Source organism: Erpetoichthys calabaricus, chromosome 5, assembly GCF_900747795.2.
Source record: "Erpetoichthys calabaricus chromosome 5, fErpCal1.3, whole genome shotgun sequence".
NCBI classification, from domain to species: domain Eukaryota; kingdom Metazoa; phylum Chordata; class Cladistia; order Polypteriformes; family Polypteridae; genus Erpetoichthys; species Erpetoichthys calabaricus.
Window position 1 is genome coordinate 113,467,483 of NC_041398.2, and position 12,447 is coordinate 113,479,929.

Genomic DNA, 12,447 nt, shown 5'->3' on the forward strand with positions numbered 1-12,447 from the left:
ATATACACATATACACATATATATATATATATATATATATATATATACACAGCTCTCTATTACCCTAAGTTCTTGTCTATAAGCCGGACTCATGTATTAGCCGGAGACCAAAAATCATACGAATTTTTAAAATAAAATCGTATCATAGATAAACCGGACTCATGGATAAGCCGAACGTACTATAACCTATAACTAATAGAAGGGAGGGAGGTCAGTGGTCTCACTCGCGCCCATTTAATTTCTTTAAGGGGGGAAGAGAGTGTGAGATATTGCCGTCTCTCTCACTCCCCGCATGGCGCGGTTGGAGCGGCCGGAGCGCGTTCTTTCTGCTCTGGGCGTCGCCGAGTCAACACGAGCGCGTAGCGGTCATTTAAATTGTGATTTTATATGTAAGCATATTTAAATATATATCGCGGATTTCTGCGGACAATGGGTCTTTTAATTTCTGGTACATGCTTCCTCAGTTGGTTTGCCCAGTTGATTTCATACAAGGGACGCTATTGGCAGATGGCTGAGAAGCTACCCGGCTTACTGTTCTCTCTCTCTTGCGCTGACTATCTGTGATCCTGACGTATGGGGATTGAGCAGGGGGGCTGTTTGCACACCTAGACGATACGGACGCTCGTCTAAAAATGCTGAAAGATTATCTTCACGTTGCTATCTTTTGTAAAGCTGATTCCTGAAAAGACATGCTGCACAGTGCTTCGCATACTTAAAAGCTCGAAGGGCACGTATTGATTTTTGACTGAAAAACAAACTCTCCCTCTCTCTCTCTTTGTCTGCTCCTGACGGAGGGGGTGTGAGCTGCCGCCTTCAACAGCTTTGTGCCGCGGTGCTTCGCATACTTAAAAGCCAAACAGACATATTGATTTGTTTGCTTCACTCCTTTGAAGAGGAAGATATGTTTGCATTCTTTTAATTGTGAGACGGAACTGTCATCTCTGTCTTGTCATGGAGCACAGTTTAAACTTTTGAAAAAGAGACAAATGTTTGTTTGCAGTGTTTGAATAACGTTCCTGTCTCTCTACAACCTCCTGTGTTTCTGCGCAAATCTGTGACTCAAGCATGACAATATAAAAATAACCATATAAACATATGGTTTCTACTTCGCGGATATTCTTATTTCGCGGGTGGCTCTGGAACGCAACCCCCGCGATGGATGTATAAGCCGGACTTATGTATAAGCCGATATTCTATTTTTTCATTTTCACAACTTTTTTCCTTAGATAAGCCGCGGCTTATTGACAAGAACTTAGGGTATAAAAAAAAAAAATCCTAGGGGAGAATGACTAGGGAGACGAGACGTGATCTTCACGTACCAGAATGATGCAACTTCTCTCCCTAGGCAATGACAAATTTAGTCAGTATTCCAATGAATGGATAACATAAGTTTATGAGTTTAATGTGCTTACTTTTTCACCATTATACATTCACTCATTTGCTAGTCCCCCTCTTGCCTTTTTCACTGTGTGATTGTATCACGTAAAAAAAAAAATGCCCAGCATTAGAGGCATCTGAAATAAGACGTTTAAGCTGGTTCTACACAATAAACAAATGCCAAAGTACCTGAACTACCCATGGCATGTAAAAGTTCATCCAACTTATTTAAAGGTAATCCAACACTAGTGATCACAGTGCTACCACTAAAGTATAGGAACATTTAATATATATGAAAGAAAATACATTTTTTTGAAAGAAAAATAAAATACATATTGTAAAAGTTTCAGGATCAAAGTAGAAGAACCCAGACATATTGCAAAAGTTTCAAGATCAAAGTAGACAAACCCAGTTTTAGAAACCGTTTTAGAAAATTAAGAACTTAATTAAATTAACTCCTTTGAAGCTTCTTGTGTTATTTGGGCAAGGGGAGAGTAGACATCATATAAAGAGTGAATTGCTTTTGATATTTGCATCACATCAAATTCTGCCAAAACAATCAAGTTTAATACTAACAGTAGGAATTTCCTTAGTAGGTTGGAAGACCAAATAGGGTCACTTGCAAGGAGCAGAACAAGACAATGTACATGATTTATTTGATTTTAACAGTCTTCCACTGTTTTTAAGTCCGTGGTAAATTAGAAAGTAAATGTTCAGCGTACCTTGACCTAAGTTAACATCTACATATATTTGAGGAAAAAAACATCACAGCAAGTATGGCACCTAAAAGTCCATCAAACTAATGTACAGCTAAGACAATCATCTAAAACACTTACCTTCATATGGAGTGTCAGGTGGTCCTGCAATTTCACCCCTCAATTCTGTGAAGTTCTCATCTACAAGATCAACCTTGATTTGGTTCTTGCTTGTCTTATCAAAAACAAAAGGCAAAAAAACAACTAAGTCATTGAATTTAACACACATGGTCTGTACTCAGTTTAGTCACATAATTCATTGAATGCTACTCTTTTACTAGTCATAAATTTTACTTTTTATCAAAATGTAGTCTTCCTTTACATGGACAGCACAGAAGTAAAATGGAGCTTGGAAGACTTAAATTTTCTGGCAAAATACAACATCGTGAACTAATGCATTAAATTATAGTCTACAATAAATTAAAACATAACATAAAACATAAATGAAATAAGTCTATAATGTTAGAAATAATAAAATGGCCTGACAGGTCTTAGAATACTAATGTAGAGGAACAAAACTTTTTCAGTACACTGCCCTTAATTATAAACCATATCTTCAATTTTAGAGACTAGCAAATTGTATCAGCTGGCTTGAGCTCAAATACATAAAGCCACATTTCAGTAACTGAATATAAGTCACATTGTTTGCCACAATCTTATGTCATAACTAGCAGTTTTGTTTTCCACATACTGATCAAAAGCAACTCATTTATTTATGTTTGCAAGCCATGATGCTTGGATAAGTTTACTCTTAATATTTGCTTTAAAATAAACTTCACACCAACATTTTTAAATTAGGAGCTTTACCACTAGAACAACGTAAGCTTCAAGGAATCTAAATTGGTTTGGCTCATATAAACAAAACCGACAGCCACATCATTACCTTACAAACAACAAATTGGAAAAGATGGAATTAGTGAATTCTGTGTCTTATCAAATAAATCAAAACTGAACTAAAAAAAAAAAAAACCAAAGTATAAAACACAGCTGCAAAAATCAGAAATGCCTTTATTTACAAGCAAATGTAAAAAAACTGCATTTTTCTTAATGAAAACACAATGATATATTACTATAATAGTGATACAGTGACTGTATTTCTTAATAAATGGACTAAAAATACTTTATTTTACTTACGGCATTAACTGGGATTAAAAGTTCACACTGAGAAGCAGGTACTGTCAACAGTAATCATTTAAGCAAAAACCCGAAACCTCTTGAATTATTAAAAAAAAAAAAAAAAAAAAAGAGGAATAAACATAATTTGACTTGGAAGTTTGCTCATGGTGGGCATGTTCAATGTGGACAGAGTTTTTTTATCATAGATGGACAGATTAGACACAGTACATAGATCTGATAAGATTAGATAGTTTAGGATATTCCGATATGAAAATGTGTAAATTTTTAAATTACCTGGTAAACAAATCGAAACCTCTAAATCATAGAGCGAGTAACAAAACACACACAAAAGATGCCTAATGTACAGTCATATGGAAAAAGTTTGGGAACCCCTCTTAATTCTTTGGATTTTTGTTTATCATTTGCTGAGCTTTCAAAGTAGCAACTTCCTTTTAATATATGACATGCCTTATGGAAACAGTAGTATTTCAGCAGTGACATTAAGTTTATTGGATTAACAGAAAATATGCAATATGCATCATAACAAAATTAGACAGGTGCATAAATTTGGGCACCCCAACAGAGATATTATATCAATACTTAGTTGAGCCTCCTTTTGCAAATATAACAGCCTCTAGATGCCTCCTATAGCTTTTGATGAGTGTCTGGATTCTGGATGGAGGTAATTTTGACCTTTATTCCATACAAAATCTCTCTAGTTCAGTTAAATTTGATAGCTGCCGAGCATGGACAGCCTGCTTCAAATCATCCCAAAGATTTTCGATGATATTCCAGTCAGGGGACTGTGACGGCCATTCCAGAACATTCCCTCTGCATGAATGCCTTTGTAGATTTCGAACTGTGTTTTGGGTCATTGTCTTGTTGGAATATCCAACCCCTGTGCAACTTCAACTTTGTGACTGATGCTTGAATTCCTGAAGAATTTGTTGATATTGAGTTGAATTCATCCAACCCTCGACTTTAATAAGGGCCCCAGTCCCTGAGCTAGCCACACAGCCCCACAGCATGATGGAACCTCCACCAAATTTGACAGTAGGTAGCAGGTGTTTTTCTTGGAATGCGGTGTTCTTCTTCCGCCATGCAAAGCGCTTTTTGTTATGACCAAGTAACTCAATTTTTGTCTCATCAGTCCAAAGCACTTTGTTCCAAAATGAGTCTGGCTTGTCTAAATGAGCATTTGCATACAACAAATGACTCTGTTTGTGGCATGAGTGCAGCAAGGGCTTGTTTCTCATCTCCCTGCCATACAGATGTTCTTTGTGCAAATTGTGCTGAATTGTAGAATGATGTACAGATACACCATCTGCTGCAAGATGTTCTTGCAGGTCTTTGGAGGATTATCTGTGGGTTGTCTATAACCATTCTCACAATCCTGTGCATATGCCGCTCCTGTATTTGTCTTGCCTGCCAGACCTGCGTTTAACCTTTTCTCATGATTGGACACACCTGTCTATGAAGTTCAAGGCTTAACGACCTAAGTAATCAGTATTGAGCAGTTACATGCATTCAAATCAGCAAAATTACAAGGGTACCCAAATTTTTGCACAGCCAGTTTTTCACATTTGATTTAATTTCATACAACTAAATACTGCTTCACTAAAAACCTTTGTTTGGAAAACACCCCAGTACTCAGATGTTCCTAGGAAATGAAAGACATACCACTGTTATCTTTTTTATTAAAAGTAAATTATTATGCAGGCTGAGGGGGGTTCCCAAACTTTTTCATATGACTGTATCTGTGCAAAATACAATAAAAATTACTGACTGAATGAGGATGTCACAAAATCATAGATTGAAAATGGCTTCCAGAATTACCTTGAACAGATAGATTGAAATAGCCACTGGTTTTTCATTCAATGACCCATCACAAACTGTCACCATTAGACCAAAATCATCAATCATAGATGATACATATGAAATTATTTTATTTATTTGATTGTTTATGTATTCATATTTATTTTAATACACAAGCTGCAGCCCTCTGATGTTCATCAACACAGGCCACAAACTATTACGTTTTCTCACAACTTAGTAGCCATACAATAGAGTGAAGTGGTGTGTATGTATACGCTGTTCACCTCTTTGAACAATGTCTTTAAACTGACCGGGTGTCAAGGTTAACCAAGCACTCAGAATATTCACAATTTTCCCAACAATTGACACAATGAGTTTTGTAGTATGAAATCTTGCTTAAATGGTTTTCCTGATGCACCTTGCAATGGAATTTCACAGAGGTGCAGCCAACTAGCTCATCAATTAGTTTGACAAATCCTTTCTATTTTCTAGTTTATTTCCAACAATAGTAACTGGACAATATTTTACTGATATGAACTGTGCACTCTTTCCACAAGGCCAAGTCTTTGCCTCTTGTTGAGACATATGGGGAGAGAGGGTATTAAACAGTAAAATTCTTCTTTTATCAAAATACAGTTGCAAAACCTCACAAGGATCACAAAAAGCAGGTCAGGTTGGGATGCATGCACTGACACAGCACGTTGCCACACCCACCACACAACCAAACAGCTAGGGATCCTGGTTGGCAGGCACACAATCCAGTCCCACCCTCAGGAAATGACCATCTATCTACCGCAGCCAGGTGTTCACGGCTTCCCCTTGGCCTGGACCAGCCTCTCAGGCCTTCAATAATAAGGATCCTATAAGCTGGATCAACCTCAGAGAATCGTTACATGGCTACAGTGCCGTAACTGATGCTACCTCATAATGCAAGTAATGTGCCTCATTTAGGACTCCATGCGCAACTGTTCGTTCAATACAAAGTCAAAACAGCAGTACCCAAGGATTCTCTGAAGAGACACAGTACCAAAGGAGTCCAGTCTTTTTCTCAGGTCACTGGATAGTGTCCATGTCGCACAACCATATAGCAAAACAGGAAGCACCAGGACTGCTTCATCCTTTTGCAAAGATATCGGGAGCGCCACACACCCCTTTCCAATGACCTCATGGAATCCCATGCTCTCCCAATCAGTCTACTAACTTCATAGGAAGAGTCACCAGAGACATGAATGTTACTACTGTGGTAAGTAAACTTCTTGATGAGGGCAACATTCTCTGCGCAGTCAGACATAGTGGTGACGGATGCGTAACAGGTCATTAAAGATCTGGATCTTGGTTTTTATACAGGACACTCAAGACTCCTTGCTTAATCGCTTGATAGCCCCAATCAGAGCCTATATTGACTCCGCAAAGATCACAGCATCATCAGCAAAAATCAAGATCAGTGAATGTTTCCTCACCAACAGATGCCCCACAACCACTGGACCACCACGACCCTGCCCAACATCCAGTTCATGCAAGCACTGAATAGAGTAGGAGCAAGAACACACCCCTGATGAATCCCAGAATCAACTGGGAAAAACACAGAGATTCTACCTCCACTCTGCACAGCACTCACAGTACCAGTTAACAGGCCAGCCATGATCTCCAGCAACCTTGGGGGTATCCCGCAAAGTCTCAGGATGTCCCACTTGATCAACTGAGTCGAACATTTTACAAAAAAAAATCAACAAAGGCTTGCAAAGAAACTGATGATGTTCGTGTTTGGGCTCCATTTAAACCCTTGGTGCCAGGATGCGGTCAATGGTAGACTTCTTAGGCGTAAAACCAGTCTGCTCCAGTTGCTGGCAGGTAAGCAAATGATCACGAATCATACCGAGGTTGACCCTAGCAAGGACCTTACCTAGCACAGAGAACAGTGTTATCCACCTGTAGTTACCATAATCCAGGCGATCACCATTCCCCTTCCAGATAGGGATGACAAGTCTTGTCTTCCAGTCAATTGGGATGATGCCCACCTCCCAAATGGAAATAAAGACTGCTTGCAATGCAAGAAGGACTGCCTTACCACAAGCCTGGAGAAGTTTACCCCAGAAACCACAGATCCCTGCAACCTTCCCTACCTGCCTATTCACTAGCTATGCAATCTCAGTGAGATTGGGTTGTTCACAACTAATTGGAAGATCAACCTCAAGAACTGTGGACACAGAGATGTCCAGATAGCCATCCCAGCGGGTCAGATATGCAGCGTCATCAGTAAGGACCGTTCATTCACCCGCCTCACTGCAACTCTCAGAGGTACAGATTCAGATGTACGTAATGCTTCGAATCTTCTGTAAGCAGGAAATGGGATTACTAGACCATAGATGGTGTGTCACTTGCTCACAAATACATCTAACATATGCCTCCTTATCTGCACTCAGAGCCTTCGCAGCCGTCCTTCTCAGTTCCTGGTACAGATCGGAGTTGCCATCAAGCCATGCGCTGTGACTGTTTGATGATATCCAGGGTGCTCTGTGAGATGAAGCCCCTCCTCCAAGAAAACACCAGTAACATCAACACAATCCTCAGCAACCTTCACGGGTTTTGTCACAGAACGTCTCCCATTTCACATTAGGATCCGCAGCCGCACCCAAGTCTGCAAGTTACTCACAGAACCGGAGTGCAAACTCATTAAGAACAGCCTGATCTTGGAGTCTGGCCAGGTCCAGCCTCATTCTCCTAGTAGATGGTAGCATACTGCTCCTAAGGTGGATCGTCAGAGTAGAAATAATTTAAGTCTGTGGTCAGAATTCACAAACTGGGCACTTCTGTAGACCCTGTAGTTCTGTAGGAGCCTCCATCATCTGCCCACGAGGATATGGTCCATCTCCTTCACCGCACCGCCAGTAGTGGAATACCAAGTCCAATGATGCAGCTCAGGGCTCTAGAACCAGGATCCAGTGATCCACAGCTCATGACCTTTTTGCAAAGTCAAGGAACATGAAGCCATTTCACCATGATCACCGGACCCATGGTGACTGACACAATCCTCAACAGTCAGCCCTGTCAGTGCCATTAGTCGCACTGAAGTCACCCATGACCAAGTGCCAACTCATGGGAACCCATCAACCACCGAATGAAGCTGAGAATAAAGTGGCTCCCTCACCAAGACATTACTCACTGTGGTCGTAGCATACACTGAGACAACAGACAAGGCCCCCATTGAGTGCCTTATACTGAGTCTCATAATACGCTAATATTAAAGGAGCAACATTGGACACCACTGGAAGGACAAAAAGCAGCACATTATTTAATTATCTAACACCAAAAACAAATGCATCCTTCACTATAATAGTCTGTTATTCTCTGACACTGACTGCCATTTCTGTGATGTACCTTCAATAGTCCTCACAAAATAATGATGTCTCTTTAATCCTTATGATTACTACTTTGGTCATAAAGCCATTAAAAGCACATAAGACTAACTTATTAAATTCTCCACGAGTGAAAGGTTCTCTGTGTTTTACAATGCACCAGGCAACTTTACAACTTTATCTGTTGCAAAATATTTACCAACACTTCACAAAAAAGACCTTAAGACCACTCATTTGATGCAACTTTTTATCATTACCCTTGAAAAGGACCCTGATGCCTAGTTTCAAAATAGCTCTGGATGTGACATGTTCAGCAGACTAACACACTCATAGCACAATGCAAACACAGACTGATATTTGTGTTGCACAAAGCCTAATTTGCCTACCCAACTGACATGTGCCAAAATCCAATTAAAATTTTTGTTTCCACCATTTTTAGAGCAGTCTACCTAATTCATCTTAGATCAGTAGTTTTCAAAGCATGGTCTGCAATCATGAATCAAATTATCATTACCTTTTATATTTACACTAGTCATTTAGCCCGTTACAATAACGGGCGCTAGAACAATAGTTCATAAACATTAGTAGGAACAGTCTATATTAAATGGCAAGGGACTTTGACCTCATTCTTTTTATTGGTCGTATTTTTCTTTTGTTAATGTTTACTTGCTGAGCTGACCGTTCTTCGTGGGCTGCAGCTGTGTATTGTGTGTCTTTAATTTTCTGTGACAGTAATACTGTCTTGTACGTCCGCTGGCTTGTGTGTCTGTAATATACCTTTAATTTTCTCTGGCAGTAATACAGGCGTGCGTGTCAGTAATATGCCTTTAATTTCCTCTGACAGTAATACTGGCTTGTATGTGGCTGTAATATGCGTCACTGTATTGTGTACCTTTAATTTCCTCTCGTATTTATACTGGTTTGTATTTCCGTAAAAAGCCTCTAACTTCCTCTGATAGTAATATTGCGCATCGCACCGTGCCCCGCACATGCGCACTTCACCAGAAGACACACGCACACGGACACCTGGACGAACAAAGGGATTTTATTAAAGAGGATTGCGTAACTACATTATATTCCACTGTACTTATATCTGGTTTAATTTATGTATAATGGTGAGGCTACTTTCAACCCAGCCACAGGGGATGCACAAACCATTTTGTTTCTTCGTGCCGGTCCCAAGCCCAGATAAATGGGGAGGGTAACATCAGGAAGGGCATCTGGTGTAAAATTATGCCAACTCAATATGCAGACAATACAAATTTCCATACCAGATTGGTCGAGCCCCAGGTCAACAACGACTGCCACCAGTACTGTTATCCAACATGGCACTGGTGGAAATTGGGCTACTGTTGGCCGAAGGAGGAGTAGAAGAGGAGGGGAGACGTGTCCAGAGGCAGGAGGAGAGGAGGAAGGTAAAGAGAGTGGAACTGAGGTTAGGAACTTTGAATGTTGGCAGTATGACTGGTAAGGGGACAAAGTTAGCAGATATGATGGAGAGAAGGAAGGTTGATATATTGTGCATGCAAGAGACTAAATGGAAGGAGAGTAAGGCCAGGTGGATCGGAGGTGGATTCAAATTGTTCTACCATGGTGTGGATGGGAGGAGAAATGGGGTAGGGGATTCCTGAAGGAAAAGTATGTCAAGAGTGTTTTGGAGGTGAAAAGAGTGTCAGACAGAGCACTGATTATGAAGCTGGAAATTAGAGGTATGATGATGAATGTTGTTAGTGCATATGCCCTGCAAGTTAGGTGTGCGATGAATGAGAAAGAATATTTTTGGAGTGAGTTGGATGAAGTGATGAACAGTGTACCCAAGGGACAGAAAGTGATGATAGGAGCGGATTTCAATGGATATGTTGGTGAAGGGAACAGAGGAGACAAGGAGGTGATGGGTAGGTATGGTGTCAAGGAGAGGAATGAAGGTGGTCAGATGGCTGTGGTGAATACGTATTTTAAGAAGAGGGAGGAACATAGGGTGACATACAAGAGTGAAGGAAGATGCACACAGGTAGATTATATCCTATGCAGAAAGAGATTGAAGACTGTAAAGTGGTGGCAGGGGAAAGTGTAGTTAAGTAGCATAGGATGGTGGTCTGTAGGATGATGTTGGAGATCCAAGAAGAGGAAGAGAGTTAGGGCAGAGTAAAGGATCAAATGGTGGAAGTTGAAAAAGGAAGACTGCAAGGTTGAGTTTAGGGAGGAGGCGAGACAGGCACTGGGTGGCAGTGAAGAGTTACCAGACAAATGGGCAACTACAGCAGAAGTAGTAAGGTTGAGAGCAAGAAGGGTGCTTGGCGTGACAACTGGAAAGGGGAAGGAGGAAAAGGCAACCTGGTGGTGGAATGGGCAATTACAGCAGAGTATACACAGGAAGAGGATGGCAAAGAAGAAGTGGGATAGTCAGAGAGATGCAGAAAGTAGGCAAGAATACAAGGAGACAAGTAAGCCCGCGATTCGCTAGCGAATCGGAAATCCAAGAACGGCAATCAGTTTCTGTTCCGTCCGATATCTGGATGGATGATACATCATGGAGGGTGGGTGCGTCGGGGGAAATGTCATTTAATTACATAAGCATATCTGTAGTAAAGCGGTCTCGTTTTGTGGAGACGTGATTCCGTTGCCTTTGCTGACACCAACTGTTGGCAGAGTGAAGCACAGCAAGTTCAATTTACAGGCTGTGGTGTTCGTGAGCCAGCCACTGAGTCTGGGACACAGCTAGGTTAGAGTCTGTGACCGTGTTTTGGGAAGTCGCTGCGTTTGACTCTGGGGCGGTTCGTTTATTGTTTTTGTCCATCTGGTGTCGTATCTGTGTTTTCTGTGGCTGGACTGTTAATAATGTATTACTGTAATACTGTAATGTGATTCAAATATGCTGTGTAGTCTGGACCTCTGTGGATTCCGTACTGTAATGTGATTCACATATGTGCTGAATCGTTTCGTTTTTGTTTTCTCCGTGGCTGTGTCGTTAGCTATGGGCTCAGATTTGTATTTCTGTTAGTTGAGCTGTTTCGTTTTTGAGCCGAGACTCCTTTGCCTGGGAGCTGTTTCGTGCGCTTCATTTGTCTAGCGGGTGTGTTTTCTGTGGCTGTGTCGTTAGTTATGGGCAGGCTTGTTGCAGTGCGCCTGTGCTTCGATGCGCCCTGCGTCCATAACCTTCGGTTAGTAATATGGATAAGGTGCAAGGTGGAGAGAGAGATGGCAAAGACTAAAGAAAAGGCGTATGATGAGTTGTATGAGAGGCTTGACACTAAGGAGGGAGAAAAGGACCTGTACCGATTGGCTAGACAGAGGGACTGAGCTGGGAAAGATGTGCAGCAGGTTAGGATGATAAAGGATAAAGATGGAAATGTACTCACAAGCGAGGAAGGTGTGTTGAGCAGATGGAAAGAGTACTCTGTGAGGATGATGAATGAAGGGAACGAGAGAGAGAGAGAGAAAAGGTTGGATGATGTGGAGATAGCGAATCTGGAAATGCAACGGATTAGCAAGAAGGAAGTAAGGACAGCTATGAAGAGGATGAAGAATGGAAAGGCCGTTGGTCCAGATGACATACCTGTGGAAGCATGGAGGTGTTTAGGAGAGATGGCAGTCAAATTTTTAACCAGATTGTTTAATGGAATCTTGGAAAGTGAGAGGATGCCTGAGGAGTGGAAAAGAAGTGTACTGGTGCATTAAGAATAAGGGGGATGTACAGAACTGTAATAACTACAGCGGGATACAATTGATGAGCCACAGCATGAAGTTATGGGAAAGAGTAGTAGAAGCTAGGTTAAGAAGTGAGGTGATGATTAGTGAGCAGCAGTATGGTTTCATGCCAAGAAAGAGCACCACAGATGCGATGTTTGCTCTAAGGATGTTGATGGAGAAGTTTAGAGAAGGCAAGAAGGAGTTGAATTGCGTCTTTGTGGACCTGGAGAAAGCATATGACAGGGTGCCTCGAGAGGAGCTGTGGTATTGTATGAGGAAGTCGGGAGTGGCATAGATGTACATAAGAGTTGTTTAGGATATGTGAGAAGGAAGTGTGA

The 12,447-nt window shown here is 41.1% G+C and overlaps 1 protein-coding gene across 1 annotated transcript in view; it reads right to left on the bottom strand.

Moving 5' to 3' along the window:
* The window catches only part of ube2kb (ubiquitin-conjugating enzyme E2Kb (UBC1 homolog, yeast)), an 80,734-nt gene that overhangs the window by 37,435 nt on the left and 30,852 nt on the right, over positions 1–12,447 (bottom strand). The window contains exon 2 of the mRNA XM_028801962.2: positions 2,214–2,307. Coding sequence (XP_028657795.1) covers positions 2,214–2,307 — 94 coding nt within the window. The remainder of the gene's footprint in view (positions 1–2,213; positions 2,308–12,447) is intronic.